The sequence below is a fragment of the Lonchura striata genome, chromosome 13, assembly GCF_046129695.1.
Source record: "Lonchura striata isolate bLonStr1 chromosome 13, bLonStr1.mat, whole genome shotgun sequence".
In the NCBI taxonomy this organism is placed as follows: Eukaryota; Metazoa; Chordata; class Aves; order Passeriformes; family Estrildidae; genus Lonchura; species Lonchura striata.
In genome coordinates this window covers 10,204,067-10,230,705 of record NC_134615.1, presented here as the reverse complement: position 1 = coordinate 10,230,705, position 26,639 = coordinate 10,204,067, and the positions used below count along the sequence as shown (strand labels likewise).

The following is a 26,639-nucleotide window of genomic DNA, read 5'->3' as shown; positions in this document are numbered from 1 at the left end:
TAAAAACATCAACTATGGCATTCTTCATGGGCTTTCTGAGCTTCCTGCCACTTTCCCAAATCGACAAGGCTGAGATAAGATCAATCCTTACAGTTGGGTGGTAGCAAGACTCTCTGTTCCAAAGAACATCTCTTTTGCCTCAAAAGGCTGTTTGTGAAATGAGAAACATAATTCTTGACCTGTTCTGAAAAAAAGTAGCAATTATCCTGTATGTATTTATGTGAAGAGGGGAAGATTTTTAGTTCCTGTCTCCCTCCCTTTGTCAGAAACATGCATTGTTATGGAAGGTTACAGAAAACTTTGCAAACCTTTTAGGAGAGTTTGATTCAGACCCACCACATGTAGACTTTTACATTCCTTTTATCTGTTTTTCTGCACCTGTTTTTGTTCCAGCTCCTGCTAATATGCAAGAGGAAAATCGTGTTCAGGTGGAGAAAATTGCATTGGTAGTTCCTAATGTCAGAGTGCTACATGGGTAAATGAAAATAATTCACGTTCCTTATTCCACTCCCAAAAACAAATCCCTAGGGGATATCCTTTAACTTCTCTCTACCTCAGACTCCAGCTGAGTTTCACCTTCTCCCCATATTCACACCCCCATGATTTGAACTGAGTGTGGAAGGAGCAGAGATAGGTATGGACAGTGGATATAACCCTGCACATTTCCTTTGGGCTCTTGGCCATGCTTTCCAACATTGTTGCATTTTGAGTTCATAGCACAGCAAAGATTTTCTTGCTCATTTAATTTTCTCTTCTCATGCTGCAAGGCTTAGTTCATTAGCTTGAAAGACTGTCACGCTTCTGGAGAACAGAATATATTTGGCAGGAGTGGATAGTAATTATCTAAAAATTCAATCAAGCCATTTTTTTGATTGATTTTGGGATGAGATATATAGGCTTCAGTGGAATTAATTGCATCGTAGTATTTTTTTAATTTATGTTTTAAGCATCAGATTGCTCCACCACTCCCACTTTCTTTGATACATTTATTTTTTCTTCTTACCAATTATATACGAAGTCTCTTGTAGGTAAATGCTCTGACTGTATTTTTTTTTTATTAAATTTGTCTTCCACTTCCAGTGATGTTAGTATTGCAACACCCATGTAGCTGAGAAGAATTTTACAGGAGGGTAATTTTCAGTCTTAAAAGTGCCACTGGCCAAGCAAGTAGACTTTCTTGAAATCTGCAGAAGGTACAAGAACATAAAATAACACTGATTCTGACTGATGAACATTTCCTAAGGAATTTGTTTTCATGACATGAACTTAATGTATAAAGCTTAAGGAAGTATTTTAAATAGCAGTGAAAACAAAAAATATGAGACCTAAATTACAAAAGCAGAATGGTATTATGACAGTAATGCTGCTGTTATCAGACACTGCTTGCTGATGGACCTTGATGATAAAACATTGCTCAGAAAAATGCCCCATCAGTGCTGTGATACCATCACATCCCCTGCTCCATGGCTGAGCCAAAAAAAGCCTGTTCAGTTCTGCATCTCTACATTTTCAGCTCTGATGGATTAGGAAGTAATGAAGAGGATTTCTCAGAGAGTGATTTATTGTTAACCTGTTTGTGCATTTTTTTCTGTATCTATTCTGTTGCACAGACTTATTTGTAAGAAAATGAGACTGAAAATTCATGTGGAGGAAAGCAACAAAGCCAACAGAAAAAATGCCTTGAACTGCTTGTGTCAACTTCTCTCCTGAATTCTGAGGACTTGTGCAGTCTGAAATGTCTGATCCATTGGGAATGTGACATCTATTAAGTGGCACAGGAATCCAGTGTGAAGACTGGTTTTGGTAAAATTGAAGGTGACTGAGTTTGGGGGTGGAGAGGGAAGTGGGGTTGTGTGTGTTTAAATAAGGAGTTGATACTGGAGCTTGGTGTACCCCCTTTTCCTAAACAGTAGAGGAATTTTTTTTCCTATGGTTTGCTTAACTAAAATAATTTGGTCTTCTCAAGAGTATCTGATAGAGGAATCTGGAAAAAAAGTGATGCTAAAACCAACCTGCATTTACTACACAGCTGAACTTTTACGTTTTTCAGCTGTTGTTTTCCCATTGTTTTAATGGATCTTACTTCCCCTGTAAGCAGAATGGGTTTTCAGGTTTTGGAGGTGTGAAGGTGTATGATAGGGGAACTGAATGGTGTGAACCCTTTGGGACTTATTTCTTTAACACCTGCAGTTACTAGTTTGTAACCCCAAAGGCATCTCCTTCCTTATCCTTTTTAGGCAGAATGTTTTTAAACAAATTAGCACCAAGTTTGTTAGATATGAACCACACATCACCTGGGATGTGGCTGTTTAAAAACTGTCTGGTTTACCCTTTATTTTCTGCTATGCTATTTTATAATGTAGAAAAGTATTTAAAATAAATTTTAGTTTCTATTGCAATTTCCTTGTGTTACCTTATAAAGCTATAATTTGAAAGGCAGGTTCTGCAAGAACCATTTGTGTCGAGCTCCTGTGTCTTGTTCCTACTTCACCAAGAGAAAAATTAATGGTATTGTCCTTTCAGATTCAAGAACCTTTTTCAGAGAATGTGGACTCTGCTGGATTTTGCTATCTTCATCTTCTCATTTATCGTTATTTTGTAGCTGTCCCAGTCATAATTTCATAAACCATGTGGTCAAGGCTATAAAGGAAAACAGGAACAGTTTGCATGGATTTTCATTCCAGGTTTGTGTAAGGATAAAATGGTCATTAGCATTTTCATTCATTTGCAGTTCTAAAGTTCAGACCAAGATCAGCAAACCTGAGGCTAACCAATAACTGAGGTGCTAATGGGACAAGAGAGAAGGAGAAAGTAGGGGCAAGAATTAAACTGAGTTACACTTTAAATCATGTGCAATTGCAAAACCAGAATCTGAGCTACTGTCTAAGAAACTGCCAGTGCTCCTGGAGCAATGTGTAGGGTCTGTATGTAAAGGATTGTTTCCTTTCAATAGCATTTACAGTTTGTAGACAAGAGTTATGTTCTGTATTGTATGGCCAGAGATACAGCCATTTCAAATATCATTGTTAAAATCTACTAGAAGCAGAGATCTTGCTACTCATGTGATCACTGAGCCGTGGCCAGCTGCAGGGCTGCAGGCAACATTTAACAGAAAGGACAAGTGGAGTCCACTGCAGTTGGTAACTCCTAGGGCAGTAATGCAGTAGAAAATCCCAGGTCCTGTTGTACTGCTGGAAGGAGTGGCTGAGGCAGTGTTCTGCACTGCTGCTGACCTTGCTGCAGCCAGGGCAGTGCTGCAGCCCTGCAGCCAGCACGGGGCTGCTCCAGGGACAGACACTCCACAGGCCCATGGGGGTGTCCTCTGGATCTGCTTTCCTGTCCCCCAGCACCTCCCTTCTGTTTGCACAGGTAAATGTGCACAGCAAGGGGAGCAGCAGGAGCAGGGGCTTTGCCCTCTGAAAGCACCTGCCTTTGGCAGCACTGTGGCAACAACTGCTTCTCAGCTGAGCTGCAGCTCCTCACTATCAGCTTCATCAGCAAAATGTTTAAGGTTCTGTTCTAGAGCTTAAGTGTGTTTTGTACTGCTAAAAGCGGCACTTCAGTGCTGCAAGGTGGTTCTAGGAGCAGGTCAAAGGTTGCCACTACAGTCAGCAGTAGTCTCTTTGCATGTCACTTATTTTTGACAGGTTTTTTTTTTACAAGCATTTGCTTTTTATTATTTTCACCAAAATAAAGCATACAACATACAGTGTTTTCACACATTCAGGAGATAAATAAGTGTATCTTGAATTATTTAATACCGTGATAACATATGTAATACAAAGTTATTTCTTCAATTATTTTAATTTAAATACAGCTTGTTTGCCTTTTTTAAAAAACAAACTTTTATTGTGTTACCATACATTTCCCTTGTTAAATGTTTAAATAACAATGGGGAAAATACAGTGATGTGTATTTCTAGAAATAAAAAGTTGCTCTATTAGGATGAAACCTGTATATCAAGTTACCAACCTGTAAATTAAAAAACCCAACACAGTAAATGAATGCTATCACTTGAACCGATAAAGAAAACCTTAAGAGAATAAGAAATACTTCACCTCCAATTTGTTTGTAGAATAATAAGAAAATAATCCAGTTTTTGTATTTCCACACTGATTGGTATGCATATTAATTTATCTTCTACTTGTTTGCAATTATAAATAAATAGAGGTATAAAGACAAAATCTCATACTGCCGTTCCCTTGAATTTACCAGCTATAGTAGATGCATATTTTAAGATCATAAATACATTCCCATTCAACTTAATCAAATACCATAGGACTAGGTTCATGTGCTTACTTTCATGCTGCATAGCTGAGAAAGGAAAAAGTGTGGTGGCACTTGGTATCTTTAATGGCACTTCTTTCAGCAAAGGATAAGGATGCATTTGTGTCACCAGCCAGGGTTACCCTTCAAACCAGTCCCTTATAATCGGCTTGAAAAATACATGGAACACTCAGTAAAGCAACAATTCCTGTGCTGTGTGCCAAGCCTTAGCTAATGGTGCAAGGATCATCGTGGCTTGATTTCATTTCCCCTTCCAGCAGCAAGGTGATCACAGCCTTGCTCAAGTAGCTGCACGTTCCCTTTTTTCCAAGTGGGTGGGTGTTGTAGAATGCAGTCATGTCACTCTGCAGAGAGGGAACAGAGGCTGCCATTAGTGTGAATGTGGAAAGCAGCCACACACAGGGAAACAAGAACAACATCAGCTATGTTAAAAATGCAAATGTGCTTTTTGGACTCTAAAGCTAGAGAATAATTCTGCTCAATTGTCAGAAATCTCCCATATGTACTTACCTGCATCTATTTCCTCACTGAGTTTTCCAGGACTGCACAGAAACCACCTTCTTAACATTTTTAAAAATGTCATAGCTGTCAGAGAACAACTGCTTTCCTAAAACATGCAGCTGTGTGATGCCTGTGTGGTAGAATGGTGAGCCAGGGCCTTGGGTGTACATGAGGTGTAAACTGACTTAAGATTTATTTCAAAAGAAAAAATCCAAGATCCAAACCACAGGTAGCACATGAACTCATTCATTAATCAGATCACCAAAATAGATGTCCTTCACTGAACACCTGTTTTTCACAGTTAGTGACACTAAAACACCTGCTTACTCTCAAATTATGCATTAGCTGCTCTAAAAAAGGTTTAATGCTTTAATTCAGGAAATTGGTTACTTTTATTAAATCAAGGGCAGAGATTGTGTGGAGAAAATAATAAGACTTCTGTAGTTTTAGGGTGTGTCTGAACTTACTAGAATAAATACATTTGATATTTATTACATGTTAACAGGGAATCAGCAAAGTTCAAAATATTTGCAAATCCATTTCATGGAAGACCATAGTTCTGACAAATCAGGAGTTTTTAGCAGTGTTAAGAAACCTTGAGACAGAGCAATCCTAAGAACAATCCCAGACAGGGTTACAGTTACTGCCAGCAGGCATCCACCTGGGATTATGGGAGAGCCAAGTTCCAGAAAATTTTAATGGAAGAAGCTGAATTTCCAACAACAATCTTAGTCACAACTCTAAATCAGGGGGCTCTAAGAGACAAAAATTTTCAAAATTTTTCTTTTCTTTTTCATTATTCTAAGTATGTCTAGGCTTAGAGAAAAAAACCCCATCACTTCAATAGAGGTTAGGGCAGCACCAGTGAAAGCTGGGGTTTGAATGAAATTTTCCATTCTGTTTGTAGCCATTGGGGATTTACAGCTTGTCACAAAAGGCACTAGCAAATTCCAGGTGCTGTGTGGAACTGGCACTTGAGAGCCATTTGTGTGGATGATGGGTGGCTTTGCTATGGTCACAGAGTCACTACCCTCCAACCAAAAAGATTCAAAAGGATCATGTGGACCAAAAGGATCATAATTGCCAGGAAATTATGTTCTTTTCTAAAAAAAGTTATTGTGCAAATTGACATACTGCTGGGGCTGGGTATCTGGCTGGCTTTCAAATCTTAGTACAAAAAACCAGTGGCAAAAGAGTGAACATTGAAACATCTGAAAGTTCTTAAGCAGCACATCCTTCCTCATCTTTTAAAGGAACTAAAAATTCAGCAAGAGGAAGAGCTGTTGCATGTCAATGTTATGAATCAATAGAATCTTCAGAGCTAGGAGAGATAACTTCAGATATATTGTCCACGATAAAATGTCAGCTGGAGCAAGGGAAGATCATTCTCAGTAGCTCTGGGACTTGTCTCACTATTTTACTCTTATCTCCTCCTTCAACCAGGCCAATAAACCTGGCTTTATTACAGAATTTCAGAGCTCTGAGACACCAAAACTTGTAGTGAGACTATTCAGAGATCTTTAAGGCACAAAACCTAGAATTTTAGTGAAGAAAATATTAAAAGCATTTATTCCTTTATTTGAATTTTAGCCAAACTTTTGCCAGTTCATGAATGCCAATCTAACAGAAAAATCAGTAAGTAAGAACAGTTCTTATCTCAGGTTCATACTTTAATACTGTCAATATGAATTCTTTGGTTATTAAAGTTTTCTTAGTCTCTGTGTACAAAAGATCCTAAGTTCACACTTCCTCACTGAGCTTTAGTTTCTTTTTTTTGTTAGTTTTAACTCTTCTCTGTTCTAGTGTCCCTCCCAAAGAATTCTTTCCCCTTTGAGGAGAACTCTTCCAGCTCACTGAGAGTCCCATTTCAGAGCCACGGAGCACAGAATATTCTCCTTACTGTAACATTTTGAATTTACAACTCAGCAATAAAGTGCATCTCTTTCATTGCTGCTTAGAGGCTCTTTGCAGACCTAGGCAGCCCTTGGGTATATTAATTTCTTATTTGTGTTTCATTCTGAACTTCTGTCAATTGCTTTTTACTCTGAACTGCACAGAATTAACATTTAGAAGTAACTTCAATAAGAATGGTAAATTTGGTAAGACAGCAATATTTTACTCACTTGATTTTCAGCTCCCTTTGGACTGCTGTGATCTTTCTGAAAGTCATGAAATGCTTCTTGCACCACCTTGTCCAAGTCCACTTTGTCCTGGAACTCTAGCTCAGGATTTCTCTCCAAAATAACAGATATAACCATCAGCAACTAGAAGGCAGAAAAAGATTGTTAAGACTTTAAATTTCATTTTTTTAAATTCAGGTTACATAATAGCACTGCTAGTAATTGCATGTGTCTCTTTCAAGCAGGAAACGAAATAATGCCACAGGTGATAGTGCACAGATAATAGAATTCTGACTTGATAAAAGAATCACTGGAAAAGCAGGCTTTTATGAAAGGTTTCAATTGCTGGTGACTGCCTAGGTAAGGGCATGGTGTAAATGATTGACATTAACATCTAACCTGGCTGGGAGCCAGGGAAGTTATTTTCCATTTTATGCTGTTCACTGTGTGGCTGCACATGCTGTGGAGAGAGTGAAAGGCAGCAAACATTGAACCTCAGCATTTGGTGTTCTGAGGCATAATCACAGATGCTAAAATTCTGTTATGACAAAGTTTATCAAAACCAAAGAGAACAGTCAGCACTAAAGTTTCAGTTCACCAGAATTTACGTTACTTACATGCGAAAAGGGTTTAAATGGGAAGGTGAACACAGTGAGTGTCCTGTTGTAACAACTACAAGTAAGCAGTGGAGTCTGCACTGGTTACCTTGTGTTTGGTACTTGCTATCTTTTAGCAAAAACTGGGAGAGTACCAGCAACCAGCCTGAGCAGGAGCTGTGAGACAGAATTGGGAGGGGTTTGGTGTTCCTGGGGAGGAGCACCAGGGGCACAGCCCTGGGGACTAACAATGAATGCTGCTGCCAGCACAGATGCCAAGGGGGCAGCTGCTCCTGATCTGTTCTGGAGGCAAATATTGTCTGCAGTGGGGGGAAGGATTCAAACAGCCTCTTGCTGTCCTGTTAGGATGAGGAACACAAGGAAATGGGAAGGTGACTGATTCAGAAGAGTAATGCTACTCACTGGACAGCCTCAGCAGAATGGGAAAGAAGAATGGTTCAGAAGGCAAGCTGGTTATTTTAGAGCAGTTTTCCTTAGATCTAGGAAATTGTCAGGAAAAGACATGGGCTAAGGACTTGAAGGAAAGCTACACTGGAATTATTATATTTTTACCCCCTCTGACCTAATTGTATTTCTAGTGTCATTAATATTTGCTGAAGGGGAAGAACATCTTGAACTCACTCTGTTCTGAACATGTAACAGGAACCTGTTTAATCATAAAAATCTATGGAGAAAACCTCTAAAGCAAATGTTTACATGGAAAATGCTATTTCTTCAAGTATTTAAGTCCAAGTTATTTTTTTGTTTTGTTTTAGGCTGTAACATACTAATGCACACTAGAAAATGTCATTAATTATTGGCCACAGACCTCCACGATGATTTGCCTGTATTGTGGCTGGTCGATGTTTTGCAGCATATCTTCAACTAGGAGGGAGAAATTCATTTCGTACATGGTCATATCCGATAAGGTTGGTTGCTGAAAAAGAAATCCTACTTTTATTCAAAGACCATGTGCATTAAATCAAACCCACCCCCAGGCAGAGCCTACTTCCTTGCTGAACAAATAATATTCAACTAAGAAATAATAGTATGATCAAAAAAGGAGCAGATTTCAGAGCTCATGACTTGGAAAGAATCTTCTACAATTACAGTTTTATAAATGTGCTTTAATAGAAATTATTTGCTTTCATTCTGTTCTAATTGTATTTTACTCCAAATAAAACAAAACTTGATTTTTTTTTTTCCCCCAAATAACAAGCTACTCTAAGTAAAACATGATGGCATAAAATAACCATTAGTGATAAGGAATTTCACCATTAGTAGTCAGGTGGAGCAGCAGTGCCTGAGCCTGTGTGTGGGATTACCTGGGGCAGGAATCTCCCTGCCACGATCAGGCCGTTGGGGGTTCTCTCCAGGATCTGCCACACGCGGTCGTAGAAGCCCGCAGGAGTTCTGTTCAGGGAGCCATCCAGCTGCCTCCTGTTCAGCCAGCTCCTGTGGGCAACAGGGACAGCCTCAGCACAGGCTCTGCACAGCCCTGGCAGCGGCAGCTGAGCAGAGACCCAAGGCAGCCGTGCTGCGCTCACAGCGCTGTGTGCAGGCTCTGCTCTGCCGAGGGGCACCTACAGCAAACACGGGCTCAGCAGGCAGAGATCACAATGTGGTGTGATCTCTTGGGCTGTCTGGGATTTATAGAGCTGCAGAAGCAGCAGCAACTGGGAAACACATCCAGTGCAGGCCAGTAACAGTAGCAGATCAAATTCATCAGGTCTAATCATATAAGAAAAATGCATTTCAGCAGAATTGTTGAAGGCAGGAGTTTTTCCTGATGATCTGTAGAAAATAAGTGGCCTGCAAATTCAGAAGATTCAACAGAATGGTTTTGTACAACTAAGCCTTTGAGCAAACTGAGTCATATTCTTCATGAATTACAAATCCTGTTTGCCTTCAGAAGTATTCCAACATTTTACTTAAAACCATGAAGTATGGAATTTAATTTTCCTATTTTTTCTTCTCCATGTTACTACAGGAATGGGACTTTAGCCAGAGTGTTTAAGATACCAGCAATGGAACTTGAAGAAGTGATATCCACGGCTATGAATTAATTGCTAGATTCACAAGACAGATTTAAGTCTTGTGTGTGGCTGTCCTGAATATATTTGACATAGAAGTTACTTAGTCCTTAGCTGCTTTTTGAATTTTAAGTAAAAAAATCAACACACACTTTATTTTCTAGAAAAACTATAATTAAATTACTTCTTTGCAACATGCCTTAGTTTTTGCTCCATTTGTATTCATAGATTAAAATGACATGCTTAGAATAAAAACACTTCTCTGTAAAGTGACCTGCTCCTGCAGACACCAGTGTGCTTGATGAAATTACTAAAATATTTTGCATTAAAAAACCTTTACTCTTAAATACTGGAGAAAAGGTGAGAATTCCTTCTGACATACAGCCAGTAAAGAAAACACTGACAACTCCATGCATGGTTTTACACTTAAGTTTCTTAGTGTGGCTTACTCCCAGCTACACCACAAGACAAAGCAGACAGTGTTGGTTTGTTTTTTTTCTGTTTTGGGTTTTTTTTTTAAAAGCATAAATGGGAAAAAATAATCACTAAGTGGTGCCTTTGCTGAACAGGTTTGAGCTCTAGGTAATTGGGATACACTTTCTGAGAACAAAGGAGATGTTTAAAGTTAACCCTATAAAGCCAGGGCTAAGTCAAGATACAGTGTGGGCTCTTTTCCTGTATAACTGTATTGGATAAACATGGCAAGGTAAGAAAAAATTTCTCATCAATCACTTCTCAATTAAACACTGAACTACCAAAAAGTCATGTCTACTATGACAGTTTCATCTTACTCTCTGTACAGCTCTGTCCTTGGATTAGGATAAAAAAAACTTCCATAAAAGCAAAAAAACCAGGGTTGTGGTAAAAATTACAAGTTGTTTTCTTAATAAAAAAAAAAAAGAAGAAGTATTTGAAGATGTCAAAAATGCTCTGACCCATCTACATTAATAGGGTCAGGAAGAGAGTCATGCAAACTGAATAAGCAAAGTGATTTTCAGAACTGCTTGGACCATTAAAAGAACAATGCTCCATTTAAAAAGAGTTTCTTGCAATCTTGTGACCTACATAAATAGATTTAAAAGTGCAATCTGTGGAGTCTGTGCTAGCAAAAATGTCTTCTGTGAAAACTCGGAGAGAGGTTAGTTGTGGAGAGACTGTTAGGGAGGTAAATGGACCATTATCCCTTTCTGTATGACAAATTAATTGGCAGTGAGCTATGGTATCACATTACCAGAGATTTTTTTTCTAAAAACATCCCAAAAGCAGGAAAAGCTATCCTCAAAAAGAAAAAAAAAATAAAAGGAGGTGGAAAAAGAATAGTATTCTGTATTTCCTGGCAGGAAGAAAACTTTTAAAAACAAGTCACTAATGGGCAAGGAAAAATGAGTTAGCAATACTGTAGAGGAAGTAGTTAGAAAAGAAGTTAGAAGACTGAAAGTTTTGAAGGATATGCTGAGTTTTTGTACTCAGATAACCCAAAAAAAGAAGTCCTCAGCAACTCAAGCAACTCAACCCAAGTGCCCTTCAGTGACCTACCCATTGTGTGTTACAGGCATCACAAGCAGCAGCTGCTGTGGCAATGCAGGTAAAATCTCTGACAAAAGGTGGTGCTTGAATTGCTTACTGAGATTGACCAAATGCTTCCTAAAAAGCATTAATATTGAATGGAAGATGCTGCAGAGGGGTTGTTCTGCTGTGGTTTTACAGGATAGTGTCAGCACCAACATGAGCAGAGACAGCACCTAAACAGCAAGAACTGATAAGCACAGCCAAAGCTCTGAAAAGCATCTGGGAGATGGAGAACAGAGCCCATGGGACTAAGAGATGAGGCAGTGATTGAAGGAGCTCTTTTCTCAGGGATTATAGATGGGGAAAAACACAGGTGTGTTTTGAATGAAGCAGGAACATTAACAGCAGGATGTGTGGTATAATTCCCCTTTGTTGAGGAAAAGCCCATCACCCATTCAGTCAAGGACTATGGAAATTATCAGCAATATTATGTGCCAAAGTTTAACTTAACTGGAATTAAAACCAAGAAGAAGAGTTTTGACTTCTCTCTTACCAATAAAGTTATGTGGAAATACTGCAGTTTTAACTTTTGTCTTGCATATTTGATATGACAATTAATGTTCTTTTTGGCAGCTGGTTACAGATTGGAGAAAAGATTTCAAGTTTCAGGCAGTACCACTATCTTTTAAGAATTCTAGAGAACATCTGCTCTTACTCATAATAACTCAGAAGAAAGCAGTCCCTGAACAGCAGATAAACTGTTCTTACAAGTTACTTAAGTGGAGGTATTGGGAAATTTTTGGCTCTTTTCCCCACATCAAAAAATGTAATAGTTCACATTAGAGCAGACAGATCTCTTTTCTGTGGCAGTAAAGAGATTTCCAAAAAGATAAAGCTGAAAAAAGGAATATGCAATAGAAAAGAAACAATTCTGGAACCTGGGCCCATGTGAAAGAATGAAAAAGTGCATTTTTGCTATGTTCCCTTAAAAAAAATTACATAACTGATTACAGATGCCTGGTGATTTCAGGTGCACACAGAGCAGTTCAGGAATGGAATGTACTTGAACATTTCTGAATGAAACTGGGAGCCACAGCCCCACACCTCGTTACCTGCCCGGCTGCTGAGGCTGCAGAATGTCCAGCAGGAGCTGCTTCACCTCACTGGGGGACATCTGGTACAAGTCCTTGGCTGGCATATCCCCAGCACGGATTTTCAGTTCATACTTCATAGCATGGATGATCCATCTACATAAGGGGAGGAATATATTTATTCATTAAATACAAAGTTTCCGAATAGGAAAAATAAGTCTAATAAAATAGCTCATAAGAATTCCACACAATGTCAGGACGTGCTTAAAATATCAGACAACTACTCTCCTACTCTTCGTGTTTGATTGGAACATGATACAAGCTGAAAGGGATAATGCAATTAAGAAATGTGTTGTGGACCATGTTTTCCATAGAGAAGATTGATTGGACTACATTCCCTATATTCCATGTTCATTAAGACCAACATTTACCTGCCCTTTGATGTTAAAATTCCTAGTCAGAATTATGCTCTGACTATATATGCATTTTGCTGATGAGTTTTAAAAAGCCATAAAATTTACAATATTTTACATTTATGAAGACTTCAGGGCTTATTTCTAGTTTTAGCCTTTGAAATTCCTTTTTCCAGTCTATCACACTTTCTTTTTCTGCTCCTTTTTGAAAAAAAAAACTTGATTCAATAAAAATATAGCAATAGTGAAGATTTTTAGCCTGAGGTATCAGAGCAGAATTTGGCAAAGTGTTGAAGGAAAATGCCGAGTTTTATTGTGCACATTATGTAAAACCTGTGCTCCAGCCTCTGATGCAATATCAAAGATGAAATAAGGTACAGATACATCAGAAGCCAGGTAAGCACCGAATTCATCCTCTTACCCTCTACACTGGTTCAGTTCCAGTAAGCATTGCGAACAAAAGGAAACTGAACTCGCTTTTCTTCAAAGAGTCCATAACACCTGATCAAGGCTTGGTACATCAGAGCCTTTCTGTGTGTATCTGAAAATGCAGTGAGAGATTTAGGCTATCACCTCCACAGCCACATTCCTGGTCATTTCACTGTTTAGCTAACCAGGGGCAGAATGGTTTTGCTTAGGTAAGTCAAGTCACGCTCCTTTCTAGGGAGCTCTTAGTAACTCCACAGACTTTGGAGATGCCTGGCCAGCTGATTCAGTGCTGCTTTACATCTGAGCTTCCCAGGCCCATGCACTGCAGGTGCAAGATACCAGGGAGTAATAGGGCCCATTACTCTATGTAGAACATGCTACTTTCATTTCATTTGGCAAGTGATTAGAGTCCTTCTTTTGTTACTAAGATTAACAACACAGCTGGCTCAGGAATTCTTTCCCCACCCATGCCTCAGCTGTGTCTGTGTGAGTCTCTCACTGGTATTTTCTCTTGGCAGGCGCCTACAAGCCACACCAAAATCAAGGGTGGACCTTCTGCTGAGCTCTTCACTGGTAAGAGGTGAATTCAAGTCAGTTGGCTGGGAGTTTTAACAGTAATAGGGCTGTCAGAAACTTGATCTATTTCAACATGAAACCCTGAAAACAAATCAATAACAAGACACTAAATCAAATCATTATCAAACTGGAACGGCATTTCTGTGAGAAGGTTAATTTTGCTCACTGGAGTGGGTGATAACACTGAAATAAAGGAAATTGAATCTCTAGCATTAACCTTGGGAGAAAGAAAAAAAAATTGCAAAAAGGATTAGCTACAGAGAATAAGGAAGGGGAGGAAAGAGGAGTAACATGGATCTGTAGAGGGGACAGAAAAGCATTTAAAAGTGTGAAAGGATACTTCCACTTAAATGCAATACAGGCAATTTTTTGTTTTATGATGACTGGAATGGACTGCTAAAGAAGAAATATTAATCTTGTATGCTAGAAAAAGGGCGGCTGGTATCTATGTCCAGTGCTGAAATGCTGTATTTTTCTCTATGGAAAAAAAAAAAAAAAAAGGAAGATGAAACATTTAAGTTCTGATTCTAAAGCGTGCTCACTGATTCAGTAAATCTCAGTCAGTAGCACCTGGCCTCTTCAAAGAAGTGCTTATTCAAACGCATTTCTCTTCCTAAATGTGAAAAAATTAATTAACTTCTGTGGGTAGCAAAGTAAATGCAGATACCATGGAATGTGACAACATTCCAGCACAGCCTATTTGTAGGTCACCTTGTCAAAGAATGAAAGAACAGGTGGGAGGTAAATGATGTTTAACCTTGATTCAAGTTTGTGGTTCTCTGAAGTCTACATTCCCCTGCAATCCCAGAGGTACTTTACTGACCCAATCCGTATCTTCAGCATTCCACTGAAGAGTTCTGGGGAATTGGAGATGATCCAGCCAATATGGATGACAAGTTCCTGCTGCACCACAGCTTCTCTTTCATCTTGTAATCGGCATTTATCATAGATCATGTCCTTAATCACTGCGGGCGACAGGGGGTTAGAAATAACTGCTTCCTCCTGGCCAAAAGCTCCCAGTGTCACCTGTGGTACAGGGAAAGCAATTCAGAGGATAGGGACAGAAAAAAAAGCACTGCAAAGCAATTCAGAAACTAAACTGCATCAGCTTTGCTTTGCTTGTTAAAAATTTCACAATACAAGGGAAATTTTACGTCAACAGCTGATGCTTGTTAATACTGTTAATTGGATGCTATTGAAGTAATAAACTTCACTAACAACCACAGTGAATATGGAATATATTTTTCCAAATTAAAATAAAAATACAAGACCACTGCTTTGGTTATCATCAGGATTGTACATAAGGTTTAGACAGTTATATAACTTCATACATTTCAGCTGTGGAACTCACTTAAAATTCAGAATTAAATTTATGGTTTTGTTTTCTTATTTCTACTAGCATGCTAAAAGTTACAGCCTTAATTTTAAGAAAATGTATTGCTGGTACCAGATTGTTTAATCACAAAAAAGGAATTTTATTAAAATTCTGTTTTGTTTTTAATCTACTGTCAGTAACACAGCAAGACTAGTTCTTCTGCTAAAATAAAGATCATTGTTAAAACGTAATCAAGGAAGGAATGTTAGATAAAAAAGTTGCCAATTGCCTCAAATTATGCTGCATGCAGGTGTGGCCTGATCTATAGCTGAGTAGCGCCAGAAGCACAAACCTAGACCTCAGTTTGGAGTAAGACAACAACATTGCATGTAAGCAGGTATACACATATATATATTTAATTTAAAAAAATACAGAAATATTCAATTTCTATTATTTAGAAGCACCTATTCATGAATTTAATTAAAATTGTTGTACTGTGGAAGAAAAACAATATTCTCCTTAGGAAAGGAAAAAACACTGACAAGTAAACTTTCTTTGAAACAGAAAACCCTGCCAAACCCTTTGCTCAGCTGCCACCCACCTATTGTCTTATGCTCAATCACACAGAGAACTATTACATTTTCATTAAAGAAGTCTTTCAAAAGATGCCTTAATACTTCACTCCACCTACTTTTGTCAAGTAAGAGGTCATATAGATAAAATCACAGAAAGATTTGGGTGGGAAAGGACCTCAAAGATAATTTCGTTTCAACTCCAAACCCTGTCCAACCTGAACACTCCCAGGGATGGGGCAGCCACAGCTTCTCTAGGCAGCCTGTGCCAGGCCCTCCTCACTCTCACAGGGAAGAGTTTCTTCCTAAGATCTTATCTAAACCTGCCTTATTTCATTTTAAAGCAATTTCCTCTTGTCCTATCTCTACATGTCCATGCCAGAAGTCCCTCTCCAGCTCTACTGGAGCTCCTTTAGGTACTGGAAGGGTTTCCAAGGTCTCCCTGGAGACCTTAAACCCAAGGAGTTACAGAAATCATGCCCCTTCCTGTCTTCCATAAATGCTGAACTGTCTTTTCAGTCTTATTCTTTCATTAATTAAAATTATTATTTAATTCCAAATACAATTATTACTTATATCTTTATTTTCTCTGGATTTCTCTTCTTTGGTAAGGTTTTTTAAGCCATTGCATACTTTTAAAAGAAGCATCAGAGGTCTTCAAAATGAACAAGCCATTTGTTTAGTTTCTGTTATCATTCCTTAATGCAGTTCTGAGGAGCAAAGACTTACCTGCTTGCCCTGAACTAAAACATTAGTAATAGATGGTGCAAGGCTGTCCACTAGTTTACCTAAAAGACTTGCTGCGAAGCGCACAACAGACCTGAGGGCAGAAAACAGAGCAGTCCCACTGCATATCACATGCTAGTTTAATGAATTCAGATAGCAATCTGAAGTCTGCCACAGCAGAATCCCAAAATTAACTCAGTGAAACCATACATTATTTACAAAATGGAATTTGGATCAGATTTTATTCAATCTTCTTGTAAGTTTTAATTTTTTAGTTCAAATATAGGTTAATGGATCAAAAATATATTTATTTAGAACTCATTAAACTACCACTTCCATAAAAAGCTTCTTGTTCTCTTCTCAACACCATCTTAAACAAAGGCATGTAAGAAATGCCAGCTCCTCTTTCATTTCCATTTTCATCATTTTGCAAGATAAATAGATTTTTAAATTACCAAAGTTAAGGAAAAATTAGAAAGATTTTGCAAGAGAAAGTATAACAACACCAAAGCCTTGCTGTGTGTTCCATGCTGGGGTAATATTTTGCATGTGCAGCATGATAAGAAGAGACTTGTGTCCCCTGCCAGGTTAAAAACAAGCTGTAACTTCTAAGACTACATTTTTCCATATATGCAGTAGATGGTTAAAGATATGAATACATTTAATAATAATTTCCTGACAAATTACAAACCTAACAGACCTGTAATTGAGCTTTTCTAGCATAGGTTTTGAGGCTACTAAGAATCATTTATTCACAGAGAGGAGGAATAAGCTGTAATAGTCTATGGTGTTAGTAAAAAACTCAAAACAATTGATGTTGGTTCCTGTGAAAACTGCTACACACTCCTTAAGATCAAGAGCAAAGCATTTCAAAAATGCATTAGCTGATACTATCAAAATGCAAATAAGCAAAAAGAAAAAATATCTCACAGAGCTGCACTTCAGATTTCTGGGCACTTTACCTGTTTCCCATGTACCAGTAAAGTAGTAATATGTGGGGTTATAGAAGAAGAAAATTTCTGTGCAAATGCAGCACTGTAGCGCAACACCAACCTATATGTGTGTCACATGGCAATCAGGGAAGAGAAATGAAAAACAGTTTACATATTTTGTTCCTAAAAATGCTTCTGATTTTTATTAATTACAAAAAATACCATCAAGGTATTTTGATTCTACCTCATTATTGGCAAAGGCCCATTTAACTGTACGTAAAGAAAAAAATGAAAACCATATTTATATTTACTGACCTGTTAGGAATAGTTACAGAGTGAGAGAACAGAGTTCAGGACAGGCTTGACTTTGATAAAAAGAAATTAAACTTCTACTGAGATTCAGGGCAAAGAAATTAATAAACAACATGTAAATATCAACCTACTTGCTGAAACCTTTTAAAGTTATTGTGTCAAAGTCAGGCTCAAAGCAAATGACTTCAGGGCAATAAATCTGTGTTAGTGCATCAGCTTAAATGATTTATATCTTATCACCAGCCTTCCTACATAGAGCTATTGACAATATTTTATCATGCCCTGTAAGAAATAAGGAAATTAACATTCTTCTCACATTATTTTAATGTAATGAGGCCTGTGTATTCGCAGTAGCACTCAGTGCAAAACCAGACTATTGCTTTTGTATTTTAAAAGATAACAGTAAGAAACTGCTTCTTAATTTTTTTAAACCTATTAAACCAGACCTTCAGCTGCCATGCACCAATACAACCATCAGGAAAACTGCCATTTTCCCTCCTTTAAGTGTGTGAGAATCCAGCCTTACTTTCTATAAACACATTAGGAAAACAAAACTGGTGTAAGCCAGAAGGAACATGATATTTGTATACAAACCAGAGCTTTCTGCTGCCAGCTCGTCTGTAGATTCTTTCAATGTGCTCAGCAACAGTACCTAAAGACATTGAACAAAGAAAAGAAAAACAAAACACAAGCAAAAAAGATGCACAGGTTTTCATTTAACAGTAATAAGGCAAGTTTGATGAGACCAGTTAATTCTGACTCTGCTTTAGTACAGCACTTATCTATTATGCTCTACATCTAAAATTCAGATGCAATCAAGTCCCCTGTCTCCCAGTGTATGTTGTTTTGAAAAAGCCAAACCAGATTTCAGCTGAATTTGCTGCTCATGCTGTAGAGACACCCATAATATCACCTGTTCTTGCAATATACTGAGAAAAATTAATCTACATATAGATTTGGCCTATAAAGGTACACTCCATCATAAGGTACATCCTCAAATTGCAGAACCTAAAGTTCTTCAACCTCTATTTTTAGATTTATGTTTTATTGATTGGGTGATTGATTATTGTCAGTCTCAGTAGTGTCCATGCAGGGCACTCTTAGTGACTCAGAGCATTCAATACAAGGTGCATGTTAAAAAGGTTATCATCAGCCACCATGTCATATGGGATGGCACTGAGAGGTCTGCACAAGTTAGCTCTGAACACTCAAGAGGCACAATTGCACCTTTTTTGGACCTAGTTGGTTTCAACAGCACTTTTAAGTTCATCATCATGATCCAATGGTTGTAAGTGGTAACACTGCTTGCTTACACAGGTTAAGGAATCTGCCCTGTTTCTAGAACAAAGAACACAACCTACAAAAGACTAAAGAAAGCTCCTGAGGCTCCCAAAGCCCCACAACACTACAGGTAACTGCTGGAAAAGGCCACTTCAGAGTCTCTATGGGCCTAATGTGCATATTGCAACAATGCATTGGGTTATCAGCCAATGTGTTTTATTCCACTTGAGGTGGTTGTCCAGTCCTGTGTGCAGTTTCGGGCACCACAACAGAAGAAAGATAGAAAGACATTAGGAAGTATCCAAAGGAGGCACAGGAAGATGGTGAAGGATTTAGCAGGGAAGCCATGTGAGGAGTGGCTGAGGTGGCTTGGCTTGTTGAGCCCAGAGCAGAGGAGACTGAGGAGAGACCTCACTGGGGTCTGCAACATCCTCACCAGGGCAGCAGAGGGGCAGGACCAGATCTCCTCACTGCTGACCAATGACAGGACTCGAGGAGATGGCTGGAGCTGTGTCAGGGGAGGTTCAGGTTGGATATCAGGAAAAGGTTCCTCACCAGAGGGTGGCTGGGCACTGAACAGGCTCTCCAGGGCAGTGGCCATAGCACCAAACCTGACAGAGCTCAGGAAGCTCTCAGGCACATGGGGGGATTTCTGGGATGTCCTGTGAAGGATGATGATCCTTGTGGCTCCCTTCCAACTCAGAATATCCTACAGATTCTATGATCTTTTTAACATAGCAATACAGATAGAATGTATGTTTTTGTCAACATGACAGCTCTTCTCCACATGAACCAGCAATCTCATACCAAAATTAAGAAGCAGGCTCCGTAACATGAGGTGGGAAGTCCCACTGCTTGATGAGTAACTAAGAGTATATTATTTGATTTGAATAGCCCTCTTTTTCTGAGGAGTCATATATAAAAAGGCAACTAAAAAGCAATCTTTGGAAAAAAAGGCAAAACACCAAACTTTGCACAAAAAAAATCCCAAAGCCTCAGTAGCCTTTTCAGAATTATATTACAGAATTTAGACCCTGTGCTCTAAAACAAAGCCATAATACAAAGCCAGAGCTTCACAGATACATTGAATTGAAGTAGGATTACATCAAAGCAGAATAAAAATTCAGTATAAAGCCTCATACCAGACATTTAGACTTGTCTTTTGTTTCTGTTTTCTTTGTAAGGTCAAATCCAGTATATTTTTCTAATCTATGCATTCAAAATTACAACCAGATACAGCACTGGCCTACAAACAATCTAAAAGCAACTCATTCCCCACCACATCATCAATTTGCATCTCCTATTTAATGCAGAAATTGCTCTAAATGGCAGAGAAAAGAGCTCCACAACTGCTGGCATGCACAGCTATTATTCATGCTCATTGCAACTAAACATACAGCTGCTTGCTCAGAACAATAAAATGGAAGCAGCTCTTACCTTCCTTGGTGATAAAATTCGGCCCTTCCCTTTTAAGCAAAATACTTGAGAGTAACACTTGACTTGCCAGACAACTGCAGTCCTTAAATAAAAAACAGCAACAACAGAACCATAAACAGCCTTCAGATTGTCACTGAAGCAAATCTATAAGAGCTATTAAAAATTTCAGGTGAAACCAAAGGGCTTGATCTTATTTTTTGTTTAAGGAAAAGTATACATCTTTTGTTTTCAAGGGGATTTTACAACTATTCCATACATGTGTATGCTGTATCCTTGTCACTGCTGCTTGCAGAGGCTTCTCATGGATCATATTAAGCTGTAATAATTTGACCTTGGAAAACTTTCCTGATTTTTTGTTCTCAGGTCCTTTAATTTACAGCAGAAATGCTTGTACTGAAGTAAGGAACCAAGGAGAACACTTGGTGTGTTTGTATCAGCACTAGATATAGAACAGTTACTGGTAGTTTTCCTCTAGCTAGAGGAAAAGTGGCAGATTGGAACTATCCCTTGAGGCCATCAAGAACTTCCCAGTCCATCCAAGTGAATACCCACTGCTCAAGTCTGTTGACTTGCAGTTTGTCAATAAAATATCTTTTCTTAGGACACCTGCAAATGGATCCCTCTCAGATGGTCACTTGGCACCAAGGATGATTGGGGCAGCTGGGAGAACTGAGAGCCAACAGTTACACATGAAGGGCCAGGAAGCTCTGTGATAAGATAGAGAGGAGGATTCCCTGAGTAGGGAGAGGAATATCAGATATTTCTTGTTATTAGCTGTGTCCCAACACTGATCATGCTGATCTAAGTGGGCTGCTGGTAAAAAGAGTATCAGCACAGAATTTCTTATTTCATGAGAATGAAGTTACACTGTACTTTTATCAAGTTTCCTTACATTAAGTTTCTGCAGGATCTCATATGTTGACTTGTTTTTCCAGTCATTAATATTTACATCTGGTTGCTGCTCAAGTTCAGAAGCATTGGGAGTACTAGATTGTCTCTTGACTTTTGAATGTTTTGGAAGATCCAGCTCCTCCAAACTCTTAAATACAGGAGCCCTGAAAAATAAGTATTTAATTTCTTCATGGTTCAGAAAATATTCTAATAATCACATAATTCATCACTACTATTTACACATAGCCTTACTCTTCCGTTTCAGTGATGCTTAGGAAGTCCAGTTGTTCAACAACTGCTCCAGATATTAATGTCTGCAATGAAAAATTTAAAACAAATTTTAAAATATGTACATAACTATATAGCTGTCTTTTAATCTCAGTATGTTGCCATACATACTGGTGGTTTCCACTGAGAAAGTAGTTTGTTTATCTACAGTTCCAAACACTTTACACTTCCAGAGTATTTTTGCTCTTTCATTAGGAAAAAGACAGCTTAAGGCAGCAGGAGTCTCTTGGGGCTGCTGTCTCTTTTTTGCTCTGTTCCATTGTTCTTTTGCCCTGTCCAGCTTCATCAAGCACTGCCCACCCTCCAAAGGCAGGGCTGATGAAAACACTTGAGACTGAAGATTTGCATTCCTCAGAGTCCTGCACAGTCCCCATGTTCTGGATCCAAATGCTCATTATTCCAGGGATGGCTGAAGGCCAGGAAGTTTTCCTGTCAGCCTCACTGATGTTTCAGGCAAACACTACAAAGAGCATTGCCACTCTGTATTCATTCCCTAATCCAAGCATGCCTGACCTAAGTTTGCACATCAAATGCAGCTTACCAATACTTGCATCTCAAAATATTACATAGCTGAAATTCAGTGCAGCATTTATCTGATGTAGACATTACAATTCATTCACTCAGAATTTATAGGAATTCCCCATTTACCTACTGCAAGAGGAGATGTATTGTACTACAGCATTTTTAAGACTGCTTTTGATGGTCCTCATTAGCTAAATAAAACTGAGTGTGTTTCGTGGACTTTTATATTCCATTTTCATTGTACATGAGTTGCAGTAAAACATTGATCTGTTACACTCTGAGATGACAGAATATAAAAACTCTGCTTTGCTTTTTATTACTGGTGCCATTCATTCTTTGCCTTGCACATCTGCTTGAACATATGATGACAATGAAGGTGAAAATAAGAAAAGAGCTACAAAACTTCTGAGCACACAAATTTTTAAATTAAATCAGATTTGGTATATTTTACATCAAAAAAAAGAGCCTTCACCCAATTAGAGATCCACATTCTCTCTTAGGCATGTTTAACATGTGCACCTAAATGAAGCAGCTGAATGCAACTGACAAAGATCAATATATATTTTGTTTGAATAAATGAATTATTCAAGAAAACACCAGGAACTAGACATGTCCCTTGTTTTTTTCCCAAATCCTCCCCTATAATGAAACAAAACTGGTAATAAAATGTGCCAACTGTGCAGTGAGACAGAGATTCCAACTCAGCTGCTGGAGCAGGCACAGGGTGTCCCAGCAGGAAAGGCACCCACCAACATCTCCACTGGCCTTCAAGTCAGACAAACATTTCTTTGTAGTCTTCCCATGTGCTCTTTTTAATGGCTAACAAGTAAAGTAGTGACTATCACCATCTTAAACCCTTTAAAACAAGTCCTTACTTTTTATATTAGAAAAAGAATCTTTCCAGAAGGTTGAATAAGGACACAGGTAGACAGAGAAATTTCTTGTCTGATGAATCTTTCTTGCAAGGCAAGAAAGTAATTTCAGTTAAATTAAGAAAAAAAAAAAAAAAAAAACCACCAAAAAGCCAAAAAAACAACAAACAAACCAAACCACAATGACAACAACCCTGTAGCCAAATGAAAGGTTTTCCATGGGCAGTAATGGCATTTGCTCTAGGAAGAGTCAGTGGTACCAGGAAAGACTACATGACCTACATGTGAGCAGGAGAAATACATAAACACTTAACGATTCCAAGGATATCTTAAACTATCACAGCTAGAAGCATTTCTTTTCCTGACCCAGCTCTTCTACAAATTAATGATCATCTAGGGAACAAGAAGTCATTAGTCTGTCTTTAGTCTTCTCTCTTATAAAAAAAGAATAGTTCAACAGGTGTAAACTAAGATTAACTACCACATAGGAGTATGTAAAATCAGCACCTGCCTTGGTAATTTTCACATTTTCATGAAAAATGTTCGTGCTTTAAGATTCATTCAAACAGTAAAGATCTTAGTTCTTGTAAGAATTTTAATATATGTGAAGCACCTTTTTTCCCCCTCTGTGATTACCTAATCAAAAGAAATCCCTCAGCGCTTGACACCACGGCTTTATCCTTTGGTAGTAATTTCACAAGATTGTCTAACAAAAAAGACCACTTTCCCTTCTGAAAATCCTCTGTGATGATTATGACTTTCAAAACTCATCAAAAGGAATTAAAATAAACCCATGTTTCAGTTTAAACAAATGGCACCTCTTTTTTGAAAGTACCAAATATTTTGAGTCTTGACTCCTTACTTTTATGAAATTAAATAAAATCAGAAGTCACATAAACCCCAAAAGTGGTAAGAATACACGTACCAGTACGAGGAGGTAAGAACACCAGTCAGAAGCAACACCTTACCTGTACTCTGTCAACACGAACCTTCACTCCTCCAACAAGTCCCTTTCTAAAGGCTGCCAGCATATCTAATATGGGGCTGAATCTGCTCCCTCTGAAATATGAAACAGAACTCCATTAATCTTGCACTCAGGTAAACCCCACTATGCAAAACCTGCTTTTCTCTCTCCCTACCTGATGTTGTCTTCCCGGATCAGCACAACGAACAGGGGCCGGCCGTGCATTTTCCAGTACTGCTTAATGAACTGCAGGGCGTTCTGGGCAAGAGGAACATCAGTCACAAAACATCCCAAACACAACAAGCACAGCCTACCACAGCACACAAGTCTCCTGTTCCTGTTCTAGACAGCAGAGCACCTAGACCCCTGATAACCCCAACAGCTTAAAAACACCTCGGCTACTAAAGCAACAACAGATTTCTGCAACAGGCACAAGTTACTCTCAAGCCCTGATATTTCCTAAGAGTTCTGAAAATAGTCCTAAGTAAATGTATGGATCATGGAGCAAAGCATAAAACAGTGCAGCATTCTAAACACAGGCAATGACCTAGAAAATGTGTGTCCAGGGCTTGAATCCCAGCCACTGGGATGGAAGCACCAGGGCCACTTTCTGTGCACTGACATTGATGCTCCAAGCCCAGGGCACATGGTGGGTGGGCTCTGCACTGCTGCCAACCTTACAGGCAAGGAAGAGAGGCAGGTTTTAATAGTTGTGCAAAATCAAGTAGTGTTTCCTCCAGGTAAGGCTTTCATATCTTCTGTAAACACCAGTCTTGTTCCTTTTTTTCAGCCAAGAACATTTGTTCTCCCAAAGAAACAAATGATAATTTGCTTGATGCCCTACAGCATTCCCAGTCACTTTGGGGGCAGTTTTTTTGTCACAGAGAGATACTACTAAAACTCGTATTGGGCTGACAGGATATTTGTCTCAATACACTTTTTAGCTGCAAGTTTATGTTTGTATTATAATAATACACACTGTACTGTGTTTCCCTTTCAGTCTTCTGTTTTATCAGAATGCACAGTTTACTCTTCTACAGACTATTTTTGTCAGTTACTCAAATGAAAAGTTACAAATACCTTAATGTCATCAATCAACATCATAACATCCTGAGACATGTAGAAATCACTGAGATCAAAAATGATCGAGTAGCAAACTACAGTCTTCCCTAGTATTCGATAAATCTGTTGAGAGAGAAAACTTCCATTAATCTTTTCTTTAAAACATTCATCAGAACCAAATATAAGGACTTGAAAGTCATTAAATATGCATAAAATAACATTAGATTTCAATTCTAGTTAAAATCACACAGACTAAATATTTATCTGAAATATTTATTAATAATGAGAATATAAACTTTTCTTGTAACAACCTTTGATGTTCCAAGGCATCCTATGGGTCTGTCTGGTCTTCCAGATAATCCCAGTTTCTCATTGACTCCCAAATGGAAGTAAGCCTGTGAGAAAGAATCATGAAAACTGATAAAAACCTAGATACCAGCCTTTCTCATGCTCCTGCCACATCTCACAAAGAAGCCTGTGTACAGTCTGCTTTGATAAGGAAATTATTCAGAAAATGTGGCTGTTAATGCTATTCAGTGTTGGGTTTTCTAAAAAATACTTGTTGTTTCCTATATTGTCTTCTTTTTAACTTCTTGCTGCTATTACTTTTCCATTCTATGTAAGTAAAATATTTATTGGTTTTTCAAATTGCTTATTGAAATAATTTTTAAAGGATCATTTGCATTTATTGACTAGCCAAATTTGCCTTTTGCAATGCTTTTCTAGAGTGGATACAAAAGTAAAAGAGTAATATAGGAACCCTTAAAAGATCTTTGTACCAATCTGTAAAATGAATGCATTAGCAACACAAGCGAGAGGGAATTATCTCATTATTCAAAGCTTGATTCTTATTAGAGTTATGTATGCCTATCATTCAGCTGATACAATTTTGCAAAAATAATATTCACTTATTACATTGTATGAGTATGAAACTATAGGAAAACAATGAATCAACTAATCTGTGAGCAATACAGTATATATGTATCAGTTATACCTGACTGAAAGATGTCATTTTTCTTTACTTGGCCTGTTTTAGGTAAGGAACCCACCATTACTGCAGAATATTCAGAATTCTGAACATTTTCTTAAGTTCAATCTTTCTTTGTGTTATAGAAAGATAATTCAGAAGCAAATGAAAGCAAACACTTGAACAAACATTACACTCAATGGCTTTCTATTGCTGTCAGCTTGGGGTCTTCCTGATCCTGCCCATGTTTCTGCATTAGTACCAAGAGCTATTTAAAAAAGAAAATAAACAGAATTACCTACATGACCAGTTCATCCAGAATAAGGAACTGTATTCAAGTGGGGAAGGATGGAACCATCAGAACACTGATAGCCTTCAATAACCCATCTGTGCATAACAAAGCCAAACAATGCTGAACTTCTGTTTGTCTAAGTAAGAGAGACTGGAAGAATGGCAGTAGCCAGGGCCATTTAATACTAAAAGGACCTTCATTTAATACTAAGAGGACCTCCATTTTGCTGGAATGCAGAACATGAAATGCTTTCTTAACAAAAGCAGAACTGCATTAGCATTGTAATATTGTCTGTTTCCTTGAGGACTCTCTAGCTTGAGGCCCCATGTTGACACACAGGCTACTAAAGCAGTTTCCTCTTCTAGTGAGAGTTCTCCATCCTGGTGTTACAATCAAAGCTCAGATGCAGCACCAGGCATAATTCATTCAAGTCCAGCTGCTCCAAGTACCTTTGGGTTTTTTTATTAAAAAGCCCTTCAATTGTGGATTATTAAGCTGCTAATAGCAAGAAATGGCTGTGAAAGCAGACTGGGCTGTTGGGTTGATTTATGAGCATGACCCAAAATGCAGTGGTCTTGCACACCATCTGTTTCTGTGCTCCCTCTCCTCCTCTCAGTCCATGCCCAGGGGTGTTCTGCTCCTCTCCTCTGC

The 26,639-nt window shown here is 38.4% G+C and overlaps 1 protein-coding gene and 1 long non-coding RNA gene across 8 annotated transcripts in view; both read right to left on the bottom strand.

Annotated features, from left to right (window-relative positions):
- Window positions 1-1,036: 1,036 nt before the first annotated feature.
- On the bottom strand, window positions 1,037-2,482 carry LOC144247033 (uncharacterized). The gene is made up of 2 exons (XR_013340728.1): window positions 2,414-2,482; window positions 1,037-1,184 (listed from the first exon to the last, which is right to left on the bottom strand). It is a non-coding gene; the product is annotated as an uncharacterized LOC144247033 (long non-coding RNA).
- Window positions 2,483-3,618: 1,136 nt separating this feature from the next.
- The window catches only part of PHKB (phosphorylase kinase regulatory subunit beta), a 70,020-nt gene continuing 46,999 nt past the window's right edge, over window positions 3,619-26,639 (bottom strand). For 6 of the 7 annotated variants that reach the window (XM_077786319.1, XM_077786318.1, XM_077786315.1 and 3 more), the window contains 15 exons: window positions 25,041-25,124; window positions 24,748-24,852; window positions 23,843-23,925; window positions 23,672-23,762; window positions 21,274-21,335; window positions 21,023-21,185; window positions 20,131-20,212; window positions 18,007-18,064; window positions 16,172-16,262; window positions 14,379-14,581; window positions 12,159-12,293; window positions 8,830-8,959; window positions 8,334-8,441; window positions 6,912-7,052; window positions 3,619-4,631 (listed from right to left, as the gene is read on the bottom strand). In XM_077786319.1, the coding sequence (XP_077642445.1) occupies window positions 4,494-4,631; window positions 6,912-7,052; window positions 8,334-8,441; window positions 8,830-8,959; window positions 12,159-12,293; window positions 14,379-14,581; window positions 16,172-16,262; window positions 18,007-18,064; window positions 20,131-20,212; window positions 21,023-21,185; window positions 21,274-21,335; window positions 23,672-23,762; window positions 23,843-23,925; window positions 24,748-24,852; window positions 25,041-25,124 (1,674 nt within the window). In that variant the 3' untranslated portion in view covers window positions 3,619-4,493. Of the gene's footprint in view, window positions 4,632-6,911; window positions 7,053-8,333; window positions 8,442-8,829; window positions 8,960-12,158; window positions 12,294-14,378; window positions 14,582-16,171; window positions 16,263-17,130; window positions 17,222-18,006; window positions 18,065-20,130; window positions 20,213-21,022; window positions 21,186-21,273; window positions 21,336-23,671; window positions 23,763-23,842; window positions 23,926-24,747; window positions 24,853-25,040; window positions 25,125-26,639 lie in introns of all 7 variants that reach the window. The other variant, XM_077786320.1, reaches the window with a different exon arrangement.